Consider the following 19,761-nt stretch of genomic DNA (forward strand, 5'->3'; position numbering starts at 1 on the left):
AGCGGTTGGGTTGTTAGACTTTTCTCATTCACATAAAAATGTTTTTCAATTTTATTCTTGACAGAAAACATCATAAAGGAGCTCGTATGGCTGGTCTCATCCATCCATCCATCCATCCATCCATCCATCCATCCATCCATCCATCCATCCATCCATCCATCCATCCATCCTTTTTCTGCCGCTTATCCATGGGTGGGTTGTACAGGCTGGAAAACCAGAGAGAGGCACCGATGCCCAAATCACCTGAGCTGACATCCTTTGATGCACAGGAGCAGAGTCTCCTCAGCCCCGCCCCCACCTCCCATGGTTGAGAACCATGTCTTTGGACTTGGCTCTGACTTTCATCCCAACTGCTTCACACTCAGCTGCAACCGGCCCCAGTGCACGCAGAAGGTAGTGACATGAAAATGCCAACAGAACCCCGTCAGCCGCGCAAGCAGAGACAAAACCCTGTGCTTCYCAAACCTGACACTCCCGTCCCCACGACTGTGCCTTGACAATCATGTCCATGAATACTACAAACAGGATTGGGGACAAGAAGCAGCCCTGGTGTCCAACCTGCACAGAGAACGAGCGCAAAAACAGAATCTAAGTGAGTCACAAGGTCACCTTCCTGTTTAAACACTGACCTTGCCTAAACTGAGCCAATCACAAAACATAATCTAATATGTGACATGTTTAATTCAATAATGGATCCTGTTACTCAGTTTTATGTTATATGTTACACTGCAGCTCTATTGAACTGTTTCCAGAAGCTTTTCGGGCTGCACTCACTGATAATGGCTTTTAAAAATTGAAAAATGAAAAGAGAGGTTTCAGACTAATTTGCATTCGCCTGGCAATGCCAGGATTTTTGTTTTTTACTTGACTAATTGTGGTGTTTTTTTTTTTTTTCATTTTTTTTGCATGTTACAAAGAAGCTATAATAGATTCTCTCTTTCACATTCTCACATGTTTTATAATTTTAACTCTAATTTATGGTCTTCCTCTGTTAATTTGTTTAAATGTCATCAAGTTCATTTGAAGCATGTAATACTAAAATAAAATAAAATAAAATCTGACAAAGGACCTTGAGTTTGGAACATTTCTTCTCGTGATTGAGCTCTTCAATTTAAAAATTCAGTGCAAAAAACAACAACGAAAAACGAAAAACGAAACCAAGATTTTTGGTTATAAAATTAGCTTCTTACAACGATTAGTTTGACTAAGTATTGATTTCTACAGCTGGATTTGAGATGACATTTTCTGTAATAGTTGGTTATTTATTTGTTTATTTCTATAAAAGAAATAAGATTTGCTAACTTTTTTAAACTATCACTAGACCTCCTGCAACACTTGATTGCATGAACATTTTTGAAYGAGAGTACTTTGATGACGCACAACTTCTCCTGTATTTTAGGAGCAGGAGCAGCTGATCACTGGTCTCCACCTCATTTAAATAATTTTCCAGCTCGCACTTATGCTAATAAGCATTTTGCCACCTGATGTGCTGAGTCCCTTTCAGGCCAGAGCCCATCAGTTCTGTTCCTGCCAGCATGATAAATGATTAGAAAAAAAAAGATTCTGCCCATTTCAGTTAAAGTTAGGTTGCCAATTTCTTTACTGGCATTAAAACCGCCTTGTTTGTACACAAACCTAAGACAAACACCATCTGAGAGCGTCTGTAAAAAAACAACGTGATGCGGCGTCTTTGAATCTCAATATGTGCAGGGACTAATGAATTGTTTAGCACGTCCGTAATAAGAAGTGATTTATGTTTCCWGTGGTACAAGAGGACGTGACTTTTCAGCTGGCTTTATGTATCCACTGCCACAATGGATTAGCACTGCTCAGCATGTCAGTGGCATTTTGCTGATCTAACCATCCTGTTGTCTCTCCCTCCCCAACACAACTCATAAACAGAAATTGACTTTGACTCCTGTAGGGAACACTGGAGGCACAGATGGCATTTAGCTTCAGATTTGCTTTTGTCTAAATATTTCATCTCTCAACAAGCCAAATGTATCCTCTCCATTCTATTACATATATCATTTGACAACAAGCCAAAAGACATTCCGTCTGTGTAAATACAATGTGACTAAAATGAAAATCTCTGTTCCTGTACAATAAGTATATAATGAATAATTGATAACTCCAAATCATAACCGAGAGGTAATAAGATTTTTTTTTCAGCACTCAAGATTACATACCTCTTTCTATGAGAGCCTACAGGCAACTGAAGGCACGGAAATGAAGATAAAATGTGCAAATAAGAGTTCTTAACCATGTTTACCATGAACCAATGGTTTGGAGCAGACAGAAAATATTTAGAGTTGACTGGTTTAAAAAAAACAACATATTCCATCAGGAGCTGAGGTGTAACTAAATGTTCACAGTAAATATTTAAGCAATTTTAAATCCAAACACTGATCTATTAAATGATGGTTGCAGTGTGGAAGCAGCTTCAGTGCAAATCAAAATTTACAAGAGACATAACGCGAGTCTGCAGCGCTGGATGCATTAGCATAGTTTGAGAAAACACAGAGTTAAAGTGATGGTTCAGATCTTTTAAAGTGGGGTTTTGCAGAACGGTTATGAACACCTAATTTTGTACCTCATGTAGATAGATCATCAAGCAAAACGAGTTTGAAGAGAAACGCTTTAATCCTGATGAGATTTGTTAAATTAGCTGCTAGTTCAAGAAAGAACAAGACCAAACTCAGGTCGCAAAAAAATAACAGCAGTTCATACAAACACTACACATATTTACACTGACATAAATTTTGCATTACTTGATCATTTCACCAAAATTATGTGTGTTAGAACTGCTTCATTTTGTAGTGCCAATGCTTTATTCGCAAAAAACAGCATTATGTAGACAGGCTAAAGAATTTTCATTTTCTGCAAAAATATAGTGTGAATGTTTAATGCTTAAAGATTAAAAAAAAGAAAAATAAAAAGATGTACTTTTAGCTAAAAGAGCTAAAAATATCATAAATGTGGCTAAAAAGTAGCTTAAAAGCTGAATCTAGCACAAAGGGATAGGAAGAGACAGCGCTTCAGATCAGTCCATTAAATGGATGTTATTAGCTGTTATCAGTCCCATAGAATGGCTTCAGACTGTCCCGACAGTGCCCCCTAGTGGGTTATACATTGGAATGCAACAATCTGCTACTGCTGGAGTCCGGTTGATTTTATCGTAGCCCATGTCATTTTCTCTAAAACTAACCTTAGTGGTTTTATGCCTCATATTAACTAGCGGACAGTCTGAAGCCATTCTATGGGACAGATAACGGCTAATAACGTCCATTTAATGGATGATAACATCCAAAGCGGGTGGAAGAGCACATGTTTCCYAAATGAAGCAGCTGAAAGAAGTAGCTAAATGATCATAAAAGGTGAATTTAGAACATAGAAGTTAAAAAAGTAGAACCAGAAAAAAAAGGTGTAAAATGCAGGAAAGGTTAAATTATTTTAATGACTTTAAGGATGTTACAGTTCCATTAAAATTCAGTGGGAAAAWAAGTCCAAAAATGCTAAACATCTCAAAAGTGTCAATTGCTGAAATAGGAAAAGTCATAGCCAGAATTTCATTAGTATATGTCATTTCTTCAAACAAGTTTTATTTTTCTTTAATGAGCTACCTACAAAAGGTAAGATATTAATTCTTCATGGCATTTCTACAGAAACCCACTTCAAAAGATCTGAGTGACTGTTTCGCAAGGAAGAAAGCATATTGGTCCTCCAACTGTATATGACAGGCAGGAGTATCTTCATATGTACACATGCCCGTCAACATAATCAGTACAATGCACATTCAAAGTTGAACTTCGTCTTGTTTGCAGAGGAACAGCCTCCAGAGACCAGGACCTGTGGGGAAGCAGACAGGCCTGGAGCATATGAAGCTAACTGAGGGAGGCTGTTATTCTACCAACCTGTCAGTTCTTCCTCCCCCTTCATCCATCTGATGGAAGCGGCTGGCTTGCTGCCCATGGCGATGCAGGTGAGCTCCGTCTCGTTCCCCTCGCTGACCACATCCTCCCGGCTCTCGATGACTGGGCTGGCTGGCGGGACTGACAAGCAGCAACGGCAACACTCAGAAAGGCACCAGCATGGGAACACACATAATTCACATGTAATAWTATAAATACTGACACCAGCGCAAAGTGTAAATAATTGCTTCTCACCATCAGGAATGACTGTGCCACCAACTGTTCTAACATAAAATACATCTTTATGGAAAGAGAACCAAACTTGTTGGATCTCTCTTTCTGTGAYTTTAACTGAGAGGGTCAGCTGCCACAAGCAAAACTGTTCTTAAAATGTYAACACTTGCTGTGACAGTCTGTTGAACTTGTTTATTCTATGTATCAGCCACTAGCGGCTGGAAGTCTGAGCAGTTTTAGTGAGAAAAAATACCTTTACATGAAGTGAATAAACATAAATCTTCTTTTAGAAGTAGTAGAACAAAAAAAAAAAACCACAGGATGCTACTCATGATGTTTTTTTTAGTGCTGCTACATACTGATGTCCTGTGTTTATGTACACATGTTAATTAACAAGCTGCTTTAGACTGAACAAACTCATTTTGTGTAACATTTTGTCCAATTCTTGTTCTAAGTTGTGTAGTCTCAGTATTTCCTGCTGTCTGCACTGCCAACAGATGTGTTTGGAAGCAAAGTGGGAGGGTGAACATGATGCTGACCTATAGACACGGGTCACTGAATCTGTCTACAATTACTGAATATCTTTTTGGGAAACACAGGCATTGTAGCTTCTGGTGTAATTAATAGGACCTGTATCAATTGACAGCATAATCAAAAAAAGTTAGGAGCCCTTTCTGGCATAAAATAAAGTTTGTTCCTAGAGTTTTACAGTTTGAATTTAGTTAGATTAAAAAAGAATTAAATAAAAAAATAGTATTTGACTTTTCACAAATGAAACTAATTTGACTAACTGTCCCTTCAATGTATTCTTTAAAATTGCTGCATTTATTCGTTGAACTATGTTAATTTCATAGTTAAACATAGTAGGATGGACAAATAGATGAAGCTGTTAGATTTGAAGGCAATCATAATGTTGAAGCTCAACATTTTTACAAATCAACATCATTGTTCCATTTAAACCGTGTTATATTGCTTAACAAATGCAAAACTAACAATCTTCCAACTCCTGGAGTGACTTGTTTTCTTTCACTGTTGAATCTGACTCTGTGCTTGTCATCAGCCTGTTAACAATAAAAACACATTTTAGTTTTTTCTTTCAGCCTGAAAAAACACATTTGCTGACATTGTGGCGTCTTTACAAACATTAAAACAGCTTCTGAGCTTTCCTTCCTCTTAAACACAACATGATACCCCATGTGTGTCTTAAGACAATAAGTTTTTCTGAAACAAAACTGTAGAATCTCAACAAACTTAACAATTTTCTCATTTGATATAAAAAGTTTAGTTCAAATTACAGTGATGGGGAAAACTGGACTCCAAATTGTGAAGAGCATTTATTTTAAATGCCTTGTTAAGTCAAAACATATATATGTGTGTTTATAGCTGCATTCGGGCCAAAAGTACCAGGGGTCGGATTTATAAAGCTTGCGTACGCACAAACTGAGCCCAGAAACATGACTACGCCACTTTTCACATAAATGTTGTGATTTATAAAACCCAAACTTGGTGTGAAAACATGCAGTCCCTCACGCCAGCTCTGACCCATGCRTACGTTCATTTTAGAGACAGGAAGCTGCGACACAGATGGTGAAGTGAGGAATTATGGCCACACYGCGTAACGATCACTGTCAGATATTTCATTTCACTTCATAATTAAATTTAGATTTTATGTCAACGTTATCAGAAGCTTTGTTAACAGTAATGTTTATGCTTCTGTTGTGAGCCATAAGGACCTTTGAAATAAAAAACTTAAATCTTAAATAAAGGTTCACRCATTTCCACGCAATCCTTTACAAATGAGGCCCCTGGTCTTTTTGTACTCGGGAGGTGCTTTCATTGTATCTAAGGGTTTAACATGTAAGAATGATTCAACAATGCTTCATGTYTGATTGAGGAGCTGAGCTTCAGAACACAAATTCAATAATGTAGCTTCAGTAAAAAAGAAGTTCACCTMAGTCAAAACCTGGCAGTGTGGCACCTTCCTACAGGGTTGTGCTACAGTGTTAGTTTTTTCAGATGTGCTTTACTTAACTCATGAGATCACAAAATTCACTATTTTATGTTTTTGAGACCACTATTACCAACTTTCAGTGAYATTGAATGAAATATTACAGTTTGGGCTTCTGGATGGACTGAAAGACAGCCAGTCACATAACCCTCATCGTTCATCACTTCTTCTAAGCAATCCAACGGATTTGATGATTCAACGATGCAGCTAAACATTTATTCATAATGCAGTGCTAACTAGCAGTACATTACTTAGCACGGCCTATCTAAAATTTGATGCCAGAGTCAACAAAACATATATGCACACTATGCAACCTAAGTTCGCATGGATATGAAGACATTAGTCTATCATTCCCTGTATTAGTCWTCACAGCAAAATTGCTGAAGTTCAGTTACTTAAAAGCAAAAAGTCACTTGAGTGCATATTTCAAGAACTCTTCATTCCAACCCCTTGATTCAGAAATACTGCAGCTAGGTTTCAATCGTACAACTGGAGTAATTACTTTAAAGTGCTTTYAATTCCTTTCAATCCCCCAGGATGTCTGCATGTATAATAAAGCTTAACTAAAGTAATTTCTCTCCAAAGCATCAAAGTGTGGCACAGCTGACTCTCAATAGGGAATCGTTGGGAGCAGCCAAGTCAACATTCACCAGGATTCACAGAGTCAACACAGCTGCCAAACCAACACGGTCTGAGCCATCAGTTTCAGCATCTGCTCCTTTTCGTTATGCTGTTGAGCACTGCAAGGGCCTAATTGGCTGACATTTTGTTTCAGTTGCTTAAGATAACAAGATCAAAGATTACTATTATTTCGTATTTATAACTGAGACGGTTACAATGGAAGTATGTGTTTTTTATTCATTTTTTTCCTGTGTGAGATTCACACTTGTGTCCTCGCACCTACCCAGGACAGTGACGTCTGCGTAGGCTTCTTGWGGAGGATCTGTGTAGAGCTGGCACACATAGCGGCCCTCATCGGAGAGCGACACATTGGACAGAGACACCCGGAGTTCGTTGTCAGAGAAATTCACCAGCTGGAACCGGCTGTCCTTGAGAGCTGTGGGGATACAGAGTGCAGGGACACGAGCATGAGACATGGGGTGAGAAGGAAAAAGGAAAGCGTGTGTGTGTGTGTGTGTGTGGAGGGGTGAGACTGAGAGAGGGGATGGAGGATGACGAAGGAGACACTAGCACAAAATTAGACAGGAGGAGGGGAAGGAAGAGTGGAGGGCAAGCGTTGCCCTCTTTCTGGGCTTTCTCCTTAATTGAGTAAAAGAAAAGTGAGTTTCAAAATGGTTCCTGCAAGTTGATTTATAAAGTACCTTTACAGTCCACAGACCACTCGCAAAGAAAGGRAAGTGTGAAGAGTGTTCATGAAGAGCCCTAACAAGCTAGGAAACTCTTAAAATGAGCTGAGGCTGGTCATGGATGGCTGCATCAAACCCACAAATTCCACAGAAAAAGGAGAAGCATTCAAACATACATAATGAATTAAATCACAGTGTGAAAGCAGAGATGCTTGGATGCCTGAAACTCTAAATCAAAAGTAGCCAGAAAGCTGTGTACTAATGCCTCTATGGATTGGCAGAATTCTCCTTTAATGTCATCAAACTAGGTTAGCCATCTCTCGCTGACTTTTTGCTCGCTGCGTTTTCATTTGGGTCAGCACTCATCCCTGAGCACTCTTTTACATAAACAGTGTTGCTTGATTTGATTGGGAGGGCCTTTTGATGCTTTGACCTGCCTTCTTTATCAAGTCCTCTCTGCATCCGTCGAGCTAACGAACTCAATTCYGTCTCGGCTTCAAGCACAGGGAGTTTATTATTCCCACCAGGCTGTGCACTTTGCATTATGATCATCACTTAAGGTCTCAGGGCAGAATCAACATGAAACCTCATCCCCCAATAAAACCTGAGAGCTCTTTGAAAGTCTCTCCTCAAAGGRAAACAATGATGCTGATGTACTTAAGACTGAAAGCACCTGCCACAGAGGGAAACGTCTCATGTCTGAAACTATAAGTGCAGTTGATATGGCATTGTTTCATTAGGAGCTGTTTGCTTACATCAGACCATTGTTTAATATGGATTTTAAAAATGTGAAATTTAATCAAAATAATATTTACCATTTACTATTTACCATAATTCACTTTTACTACAATGTTTCAGAAAAGCTGAAGGCTTTCTATTAGGAAAATACGGAGCAAGGATTTCAGCCTTTACCCTTTAAACCTGCCCATGGAACAATCTCAGGTTGTGGTTACGGCCTCTTCACAGCCTGACCCAGGCTTTGAATTTGTACAGTAGGCTGTTCAAAGGATTTGATTGGTTGTCCTCTTTTGATTGACACTTTTTTTTGCCCAACTGGTTTGATTCATTGGCTTTCCAGAGTCCAAAAAATGTGTGGCAAGCTCATCATGTCCCACCTGTAGTACACATGATCGATCGAGTGTAGAATCTGCCAATCAGCTGGGAGCTTCATTCAGACACCACAACTGTGTAGCCTATCAAGTTACCTGTTATTAACTTGCTGTTTAAGAGAGAATATATTTATTATGAAGTAGTTTGAATGCTTCCAGACAAAGAATAGTGATTTTTGTGGCCAGGAAATGTCATAAAAGAAAGAATTACCGGGGTATGCATTTGTTTTGACTGTCATATTGGATTGCTTTTGGCCAGAAAAAGAGGACAAATAATTCATCAAAAGCAAGTGAAAAACATTCATTTTTTGCTGCTTGTGGTTTTGTAATGCTTTAAAAAATGTGAGGATGTATTAGTTTTTTTGCCATATTTTGGCTGTTTGTTGGTGGGGATTTGTTGAATGTCCCCTAAGAATAATTTTGCTGATTATCAGTAATTTATTTTATATTTTAATGATGCTGTGTGTAAATATGGATGGTAGAGGATGATTTATCAGGGTTTTATGTTTCATTTGAGCTTTCAGCTAAGTCTCTGTGTTGAAGCATTTAGTATTTGAAATTATTTGTCCAGTTTGGACATTTGCTGGAGACCTGTCCAAGTATGATGGACATTCTGGATTATATTATGTCTCAAATATTCATGCTGTTGGTACCAAATTTGAACTGGTAATAGTTGTGAATCTATATTTTAACCCAATATATATTTTTTCCTTAATACTACCTTTCCTTCATGTTTTGGGACACTTTAAAAACCCTACAATATTTTAAGTAAAAAACATCTTATGATTGTAATGTATTTGAACTTCAATACCTAAATACTAATTACAGCTTCAAAAATTATGACTATTGAAGTTAAAACTTGATAACTTTATATAGAGACTAGGCTTGCGGATTTACTCCAAAGGATTCAAGAGTATTACTCAATTTGATTTGGGTACACTTTTGGGAATTTTAGGCCCGGCAGCCTGAGCAGGTTAAGCAGAATGAAAGACAAAACCAGTTGGTTTTCTGTGTCTCTACATCAAGAAGTTTAAGATCCACATGAATTAYTGCAAAAACTGATAGCAACTGAACAAAGTTATTGATCAAAAGCCACTTATTCTTTTAGAACAATCTTGGTTTTCATACACTGACTATTCTTAGGTAAAATTTTTAAACCTTGCTTTGCTAACTAGTTGCATTCAGCAAAAAAAGCATAGTGTTGTGAGAGCAGGTGGGAGTGTGAGAGGCTGAGGAAAAGCAGGCAAAACAGACACAAGGGAACATGAACACTGAAAGAGAAAATTTATAAACCAGTGCACATGGTCTTAGTCACTAGTTGGGTGTTAGTTTCCCTTCATCAGTTAAATTTAAAACAGTATTCCTTAGTTTGTTGCTGTAAATGGACCCTTTCGGTTATTTTTTTTTTACATTGTCAGAGGATGCATTGTTCCCAAAGTGATGTTCATATCTCTTTTAAGAAATTATATTTTATTCTGAGGCTTTGAACCTACAAGGATTTGATGCTGAAAGGCAGGCAGTTCTGTTGGTTAGGTATCACTTTAAACTGAAAGTCTCTGTAATACAAAGTAAGAAATCTTCTGAGGAGTTGCAGTGAATAAATAATCTCTCTCTGTTGCATCACTATTCTAAGAGGTCCACCTTCGCTGATAAAGGCTCAATTTTTCCATTTCAGATGACAACTCTGCCAAATTGCATGTCATTTTGCATATATCTGGAAGAATAAACGCCTCATCCTAACAAGACTTGGTCGGCTCCTACCTATGACATAATTCATCTTTATTTGCTGCAACAGAAATTCATTTATACGGCTTTCACCGCTACAGTACCTGACATTATTCCAGTATTACTGTTTGTATCTTATTCGGAGGTGGCTACTTGGCTTGTAGCTGCTGTTCTCGCAGCTCCCGGTGTGTCTCTGTGTCACTGCTGTTTACCTCCTTGTACACAAAGATCTGCCAGTGTGTCGGGCGGCCCTGTTGACAGGTAACAATGCCACTGGCTGAGGGGGGTCCCAGCAGAACCAGCAGTACTTTAGGAACGAAGCCTAGAATAGCACTGACATGGGGTTCACTAGACCCCATTACGAGAAACACAAATACGCAGCAGCAAACCAATAACACTTAATCCGCCTGTCAGAAAACCTGACATATATTCACATCYAATGTTACATAAACAACACAGTTTTTATTTATTTATTTTTTGTTATTGACAAAGGTGCTGTATTGACTTTGGCTGAGAAAATGACATGTTTGCCGACTCACATGGAGAAGTTCAATGTGAAACAAAGAGGAAAAGGTTGCACAAACCTCTGGGCAGGACTCCTTTTTGATGATGTAACTCTTGATCATTTATTGTTGCTCATGTTTCTTGATGTCTAAATTAGTATTTTGGAAGATGTAAAGCACCACACAATCCATTCTTTACATTGTTTTTTATCTGCCACGTTTCGAGGAGCAGCTTTGGGTATTTTGTGCAAATATGAATAAGATGTGTACTCAGACTCCCCCGATGCGTTTTCGCAAGTGAGAGAATGAAACAAACGTCTCGCTTCCTAGACTTGTGAAATAACATCTGGGATGCAATAYAGCTTGAAATGACGGTTGTGTCTCGTTCACCTTGAATCCTGGCTTGAATCCAACATATAAACAAGTATAAATGTTAAAAAATGCAAAGTATTCCATATGTTCATGCATAAGCAGAATCTTCAACATGCTAATCTAAAAGATTATCATAAAACTCTACAGTGATAAGGACAATAAAGTATTCCCATTACATATGCCTTGTGATTTTTTCTTTTGTAAAAGCCAAACATCCAAGGAGAGCCTGAGTCAGGTATTCACAGAATAATCTAAATGAAATCTGGAGTTTATCTTCTATGGTATTTTAATAAAATCAGATACTTTTACTGTACTAAACTCATACTGAAACAGGATGTACAGTAATGTTCAAGCAGTCCCACACTTATAGTAAAGTATGCACAAAGTATGACGTTGCATATTCTTTTTGCACAATGACCATTTTTAAGGTATAAAACACATTCCATCATAATGTCTGACATTTTTTGCATAAATTGTTTGTTTATAATAAAATRCAAGAAAATAGTTCAAAACTGCAAATGACATTTCATGTTGTCACATTTGAGAAAATAACAGCTGCTAATTCCATTTCTTGAGTCACCTGAATAATTAGGCAGCTAATCCCGTTGGCTCTGCTTAAGTAAAGGTGATAAATGTTAATTTAAGGGTCAGACGATATAAATTATTGTATCCCTTTGTGCAACAGGCAGTCCTGGTTAATGAGTGAAATTTCCTGTGTAATTGCTATTGATGTTGCGGCAGCAAAGTGCATATTCAAGATGAAATTATGCTGTGACATTTTCAACACGCAGCTCTGACAGTATTTGTGTATTTGGCAAAATTGTGGGGAAAAAAGAATTTATTTGTCATGTTTAGAGAGTCAGTTTGTCTAATTTACCAAAGAGTGATTGTATTTATGTTATAGGTAATTCTCATTCATGTATTGATTGCTGCTGTTTTAGTCATAGTTTGCATAAGAAATCTTAAGCTGAGTGTTTGACAAGAATCATGAATTAACTTTTAACACAGTTTTTTTTTTACAATTATGTTTACTTTGACAGTATGAACAAACCTGAAAGTTAAAGGAATAGTTCAAATAATGAAAAACTCCTCAGCAGTTCTTGCAAACTAATTCATAAAACTTTACACTGCTGTTAATTTTGCATTCTAGCTGTGATTTTATTATAAGATGATATTTCTGCTGATAATGTGCTACAGCTAACTGCTTGCAAATGCCCATAGAAATTTATGCTAATAATCATTTAATAGGAAACAACAAACAACTAAATGTGAAGTTTTATAAGATAAACTGCTACCAGACAACTCTGATTGGAGCTGTTTTAAAATGTCAGAAATCTTCTTTAGTCCTGGATCTGCTTGGATTATCTGCTGGCTTGTCAGTTTGGTCAAAATGAAACTTTTTTTTCCTCCAAACTGAGATGGTTCAAAGAGTTTTCTACAACAAATAATATAATAATCATTCTTAGCATTTTCACAAAGCCCCACTTTACAGATCTGTGCTATCCATCTAATGCTTGGAGTGAAAAGGGTTAAATTTTCTCTGAGAAAATGTATCTGATAATTTTTCATAATTTTTTTAGTCAATAAAAGTTTATTCTTAATATGAAAGAAAATAAAGCCATGTTTGCAGCCAGAAATGAAGAAAATTGGATTTTAAACTGAACTCCATCCGTTTGTGACAAACTTTCTTTTTAACCCTAAAGTGAAATGGCCAAAACTCTAAAATTTTGATATTTCAGTTTTAAAGCATCGGGGGAAACGGTTTGTATCGAGCCTCAGGAAACAGCGCTTACGTCTGACGTCTCTGAAGTAGATGGTCTGTCTGTTTGGGTTCAGCAGCTGGATGACGGAGTCGTCGTTGTTCTTCACTCTACAGCTGATGGTGACCATTTCCCCCTCGATCACGGACATGTTGTCCGCCGCCAGGTTCTGAGAGTCGACTGYAAAACACACGCGGAAAAGAACAGAACATGTCAATATGGAGAACAAATGTCTCTGACTGAATACTTAGGGTCTATTAAATATTTAGATTTCTGWCAACAGGGACGTCGTGTCAACATGTGCAGTGGAGATATGTGAATAGGCTGTGTAGATATTCTGTTTGCAGCCATGTCTAATCCTTTTATTATAAGAGCCATGTGCAGTGTTTGTCACCATTGATCTCCCCAGCTAAGAGTGGGCCCCTGTGCGCAACTACCAGATGGGCTGTAAGCTCTGCTGCCCACAAAGATGCAGCGAGACAGAGGAGAGTCCACGAAGGRAACGAGACAAAGAACAAGTGTAAGGAAAGTGGCGAGGCAGCAGATATGAGTGGGGTGGTGGAGGTGAGAAGGAAAGGGTGGCTTAGASCGAGCACGGAGGAACAGAGAGGGACTGGATGCTGTTTGTGGTTAAGCTTTATCAGATCTCACCATCTGAGGCTCCACGTGATCAGTGTGTGCTCAGTGGTTCTGGATCTCTATACAAGCATCTGAACGACTCCCTCTACACAGGCTTTGTTGCCACAGACAGACTTTGGACCTTGTCATCAGAACTTACATTGTGCTAAAGCCCAACTCACACACTGACTTTGTTCCACCCTTGTCTTGGGAGAGAAAGGAGAAGGAAAATGGAAGTCACCTTGTGCTATATTTATTTGGCACGAGCCAAAAAAAAGCACAAAGAGAATATGTTTAGTGCCTCAGATTCACACCAAGTAAAGGAACAACACTCTAAGTACCCCCCCACCCCAAATAAATAAATAAATAAATAAATAAAAACATCAAAAGCACATTTGCATGCCCGAGTTGTCAGACACCTCTATTGCATTCTGACATTTACAAAGTGGAGGGGGGTAAAAAAAAATACGCCTGCATTTTCAGATAGTGATAATGGGAATAGACAGCCAAACTAACATGATTCAAAATGAACTCTGCGAATGCGGCRAGCAATAAGAAATTAACCTCCTGTGGAGAAAAGCTCCTCAGACCTGTCTGATGCAATGAACCACCCATTTCATTCCACTCTGGTGCCGGCAAGCAGGTTCAGGACAAAAGAAGGGTAATAGGTAAAAAAAATAAAAATAAAATAAAATAACACAGACAACCAATTATGTGCCAAAGTACACAAAGTAGGAAATTAAAGATTTTTTTTAGTGAGCACTACATGCGTGAGTTTAATTTGATCAAATAAATTTGAATTATACATGGACATGAATCAAATTAAAGGGGGTGAGAGTAAGTCGAGCTCATTGTACTTTCTAATGGCCAGCAGATGAAACAAGACTAAATGTTTATCTAAAGAGGAGGGGGGAGGGGGGAGGGGGTCATATAAATGCAGGAGATACAAACTGTTTGCACATTTTTTTTTTCAATAGTTCAAACCTGACATTTGAATTTCCATAAATAAACCCTGATGTAAGTAGTTTCTTATTTCATATACCATTTTAATCTGAAATAAATTGTGCAGCTATGATTAAAAATTAATTTGACATGCAGAAATGAAAGAATGGATTTTGTATTTTCAGGTCCACAAAAGTTCAAAGAGTTGGCTCATCATATATCAGAAAAATGTTCTGGATGACAATCACAAGAAGATGGGAAATATATTTCTTTAGGAGTGCTAGGTCTTTATTTTAGATAGTTTATTGTAAAAAAAATCGAATGTCACGTGAACTGAAGTGCCACATTTCAAACACAGACGCATGTAAAAAGTTACAATCATTTTTACATTAAAGGAGACATGTCATGCTTTTAAATCCTTCTTTTTCAAATTTAAATCACTCATTTGGAGTCTACATAAAATGGAACTGCAATGATTTGTTCTGAATTTCTATTTATTGTAACTCCACAAGCCCGTCTTTCTGAGGTGTGTCTCAGATCAACTTGTCTGGAGGCTGTACCATTTAAATCTAAACGAGACGCTTCACCCCCCACTTCTAGCAGTCCATTTTAGTTTGATAGAGGGGTTATGACTATACAGCGGCGCAGAATTGTTTTATTAATTTAAAGAAGTCAACAAGGGAAGACGTCCATCCTGCTTTACCTGTTGGAGTCAGAGTCTGACCCAGAGCCAGAGGAGAGCAAAGATGACCAAAGTTGGTCCAGACTTTATTTGGCAGTTCTGTCGTAAATAATTTGACATAATAGTTCAGAAAGGTCATTGAAAATAGAAACAACTTGAACTTGGTTGAAATATGTGATCCAAACTAAAGAGTGACTAAATTAAACTTTTCTGCACTCCTAGAGACACACAACAAAATGCATTTAACGGCTAAAAGAGTGGATTTTGCAGGATGTATCCCTCTCAAGTTTAAACTTATTGCAAAGTCATCACTCCTGTTTGAATGCAGCAGGTAGTCCTCAGGTGAATTCACGGGGCGTTAGTGTGCGTTTGTGCTGATAACATTTACTTTTTCATGCCGCTGCCTGTTGGCCTTTATGTGGCTTTAATGTCTTGTTGATAATGTCGGCATGTCCGAATTTATAAGGGTGTTGATATCGACGAAAAGAAAGGGGAAAAAATATCAACACAAAAAAATGTCATTAATACAAAAACTACACCAGTTCTGAGTCTTCTTTGCTCTTTTCAGGTGTTGTGATAATGAATCCTTCATGGATAACCTTCCAGCGTAATGTGTATGTGCATATTGTTGGCTGCAGTGAAAGTCTGGACCTGATCTCCAGACCTTCTCTGTGCAAAGAATCACAAATAACAGAGAGAAAAAAAACAATCTTGGAGCAAATAGCGTAAGCCCCTACAGAGTTTGATTTGAAAGTCATGGAGTCAGTCTAAGATTAGAGAAACAGAATGAAACATTCTTAGTTCAGATATCTTGAAAAGATGTTTTGTGCAAAAATCATCCAACATAGGTTTTAATTTGAGTGTTGAAAAACAAACAAGACATATTTGAAAAAAAAAAAAAGAGTTTCATTCACCTGCCACCAAGATATTGCATGAAGATCAATACTAAAACAGGTAATTATAAAATAAGTGCATCAACATAATCCATAATTATCTTCTTTTTTTCAAAGGATGTATGCAATTAAAGTCAAATGTCTTTAAAAGTTGGATGGACAATGTTATAAACAGTGTCACAGCTGAGAAGGGACCCAAACTGACATGAGCAGCTTCAAATAAAATGTAAAATGTTTAATAAAGAAAGACAAAAAGCTGCAGCTACAACAACTTACAGGAATTGAAGAAAATAACAAGAGAACCAGACATGGCATTAAGAACATTAATGAAGAGGAGTGAGAAACAAGTGCTGAAAAAAAAGCTGTGATTAATGAGGTAGGTGGCTGCAGCTGTGACTAATAGGAATGGAGAACAGGTGTAGGTGGGTGTGGCAGAACAGAGGAGCAGAAACTGACTGTGGGAAAGTTCTGAGCACGGCTGGAAACACAGGGAGGCAATGGGACAAAGTCAACATAAAGTAATTAGAGAAACAAAACATCATAATTAAAACAAAAAGCCAAACATGGAAAACACACAGCTCATGACAAACAATGACGTAGCCCGTGTTGGAGATGACTCTCAGCTACTACCACACCAAATTTTAGCTGGATATGTACAAAATTGACTGAGTTAATGCTGTTTATGAGCATTGAAACAACAGTTTCAATGAAACTAACCTGTAGAAATAAAGATGAATTAATGCACGCTGATAAAATTGAGTGTTTCTGAATTAAAAAAAATGGTAAAAATAAATGAATAAATAAAACACTGACATGTGTTTGAGTCGAGCTATCATTCGGACTTCCTGTGTGCATAAATAGATGCCGCTGAAGATGAGGCAGAAAGCAAAATGAAAAGTTCTGATGTCTGTGTTACTTCGTCGCCGTAATATATCTGGCAGTGAAAAACGGCAACACGGCGCAGCCTCAAAGCAAGGTTACCCTGCTCCCAATCTGCTGGGCTGAGAGAAAGGCAACGAAAAAGATAAATTCTCTTTAAGGTTTAGCAGCCACCCCTCCACCACCCCCCACCCTCAAGCAAGGTTGGTCCCCCTCCAATATCCCAGCATAGGCTCATCTCCAATTCAAAACACACATAAATAACGGCGCTGTGATTAGCAATCCCATCAAAGTGAAAACAGGCCACTTTGTGGAACATGGAGGGTTTTCGCAATTGAAGTAAACATTTTCAATTGCCTCGGCATCCTGGTCATGATTGGGTGCAAATGAGGAGAGGCAGTCATTAATTTTGGGTGGTGGGTGGGGGTGGGATGGAGGAGAGAGGGTGACGGTGGGGCGGTGGGCAGAGGCAGAGCACAGATGACTGGCTGATAAATTCACACTCATTCCAGCAGCTGTCTGGGAGAGTAAAGTGCCTGTATCTCTACACATGGCTGCCCTCCTGTTCCTGCATCACAACATACTGAATGAAACAGTCGGAGGAAAATACAGACCTTCAAAAGTCTGCGCTCCCTCTGAGGGGATGTACAATCTGGCAAGTAGTGTCTGGCATGGAGGCTCGGCTCATCAACCATACTCAGAATGCAAAACGGTGCCAGACCCTACCAAGCCCCCCCAACCCCCTATACCCGCACCCTGACCGATTTTAACAAAAGTTGACGAAATCGGGAAATATTAGTGGACCTGGCTCTTCCTTCAGAAATTCAGGGACCGGCACCTTTTGAACCAAGTTGGCTCGCTCTTTGAACTTTTCTCTCTTGTTTCTCACTTCAAAAGACATGAAAGAGGGGAGCAAAACGCAGGACCGACAGCCCCCCCATCCCCGTTCCCTCTCCCCTGAACCACAGCCGTCTGCAGCAGCAGTCATGTCCTTTCAAGGAACAACCAGACCGTCATTAACAATAAAAGTTTCTTCCTCTTCTTCTCTGATTCTGTCTCTTCTCTCTTTATCCTTCTTAGTCATTAAATCCTGATCCTCATGATGAAATGCTGTTTTAAGAATGTTCACAAGTGRGAAGGGTATAATTAGCACCGTGCCATTTCTCCCAGACCCTTTGCATTGGAAGGTTTCAAAAAATTTCATGGCCCCTAATTTAACAGAAGCGCATGGGTCCCCGTTAGCATAATGATGCTGCAACAGAGCTAAAAACAGATTTTGAAATATTATTGTCTCAAATATTTTTTAATGAATACATTTTCATTATCACGTGAAGATAAAGACGGACACTTTAATAATAACTTTTTAGCTTTGTTTTAGGCTTTTATTATAAAGGTGTGACAATGACTTTAGATGCTAATTGATCATTTTAAATGTAATATTTTTATTAACATTTGTAAGTGCTTGTGTAGATTATCAGCCATCCAAGACATAGTAAATGAAAAGGTTAAAAAATGAAACAACTGAGCTTCTATTCTGTACTTTAAATGTTTTATTTATTTATTTATTTTTACTTTTTACATGCTAACAAGTTGCCACATTTTATTTACTTCAGGTAAACTGGTAAAAGTTTACAAAAATTGACAGAATAAAACAAATCATTAAAATTCTTACTTTCTTATTGAAAGTCAAAATGAGGATTGTATCAAATGATACAGTTAGAAACATTTCTTGATATCAGAAGAGTTGATATAGCTGCTATTTCATAAAAAATACGCAGACGAATGCTCCAACAAAATGATCTAAATAAATCAGATCCTGTTTTTGTTATGACTGTCCAACAAACATTTGACAGTCACTGCTTCTTTGCTGGCAGAATTTCTGTTTGTTAACATCAACAGCAGTTTCGCGGTGTGACTCTTTATTCTTGTCAGCCCTGTTGGAGCAGGCAAAAGCTGCACAAAAGTTGACCTTTATGGTTGAATTAACACCAATTGCTCTACGAGCTCACTTTATCTTCTATGCTTATCCACTGGAGCTGGTTTTCCAATATAATGATTTAGACCGGGCTCACACAGGAARTGATGTCATCATAAAGTGGTTTAGTACGACATCTCTCTGATTTAAATAGGAGTGAAGAAAACCGTGTTTACAGAAGCTTCCCTTTAAGTAAATCTCCAAAGAGTAATTTGAAGGTTTATGTGGAATTGCCTAAGGCAAGGGCACAACTACACTGCTTTATTTTATTTTATTTCATAATTATTGTTTTTTACAATAAGAACCTTACCCCAGAGAACAGAGGAGTCCTAGATCCACTGATGCCTTCATCAGTCACTTTCTGTTAAATGACCAAGAGACTAAAACAAGAAAAATTCCTTTGATCTGACAGTCTAAGTGTGTCACAGGTTTATTGTCAGTTTAAGAGTTTACATTTAGAAAAAAAATGCACATTAAATCACAATATTTTTCTCTGATATTGAATTGTTACAAATGCTGCATGTGCATGCAACAACCTAAGTGGGGGTGAGTCTGATGTGCTGCAAATGCACATGCATAGCTAAACTTTGCAGATTTTTTCAGCTGCAGAGAGCTAATGAGGTGTTGGTTTTGATGCAGTTCCTAATTGACTTTTTAATGGGACTCACACTCAGACTTAATTAAATATATGTCCTTTAAATACAAAGTTGATAGTCATACAAACGATGCCATTAAATAACCCAGGACGTCTTTTCTTTCTTTCTTTCTTTCTTTCTTTCTTTCTTTCTTTCTTTCTTTCTTTCTTTCTTTCTTTCTTTCTTTCTTTCTTTCTTTCTTTCTTTC

At 38.0% G+C, this 19,761-nt stretch overlaps 1 protein-coding gene across 5 annotated transcripts in view; it reads right to left on the minus strand.

The window, feature by feature from the left end:
* The window catches only part of cadm1b (cell adhesion molecule 1b), a 327,978-nt gene that overhangs the window by 38,021 nt on the left and 270,196 nt on the right, over positions 1 to 19,761 (minus strand). For all 5 annotated transcript variants that reach the window (XM_014012463.1, XM_014012461.1, XM_014012459.1 and 2 more), the window contains 3 exons: positions 12,963 to 13,109; positions 7,058 to 7,210; positions 3,915 to 4,052 (listed from right to left, as the gene is read on the minus strand). In XM_014012463.1, coding sequence (XP_013867917.1) covers positions 3,915 to 4,052; positions 7,058 to 7,210; positions 12,963 to 13,080 — 409 coding nt within the window. In that variant the 5' untranslated portion in view covers positions 13,081 to 13,109. The remainder of the gene's footprint in view (positions 1 to 3,914; positions 4,053 to 7,057; positions 7,211 to 12,962; positions 13,110 to 19,761) is intronic.

Source organism: Austrofundulus limnaeus, unplaced genomic scaffold (assembly GCF_001266775.1).
Source record: "Austrofundulus limnaeus strain Quisiro unplaced genomic scaffold, Austrofundulus_limnaeus-1.0 Scaffold91, whole genome shotgun sequence".
Taxonomy (NCBI): domain Eukaryota; kingdom Metazoa; phylum Chordata; class Actinopteri; order Cyprinodontiformes; family Rivulidae; genus Austrofundulus; species Austrofundulus limnaeus.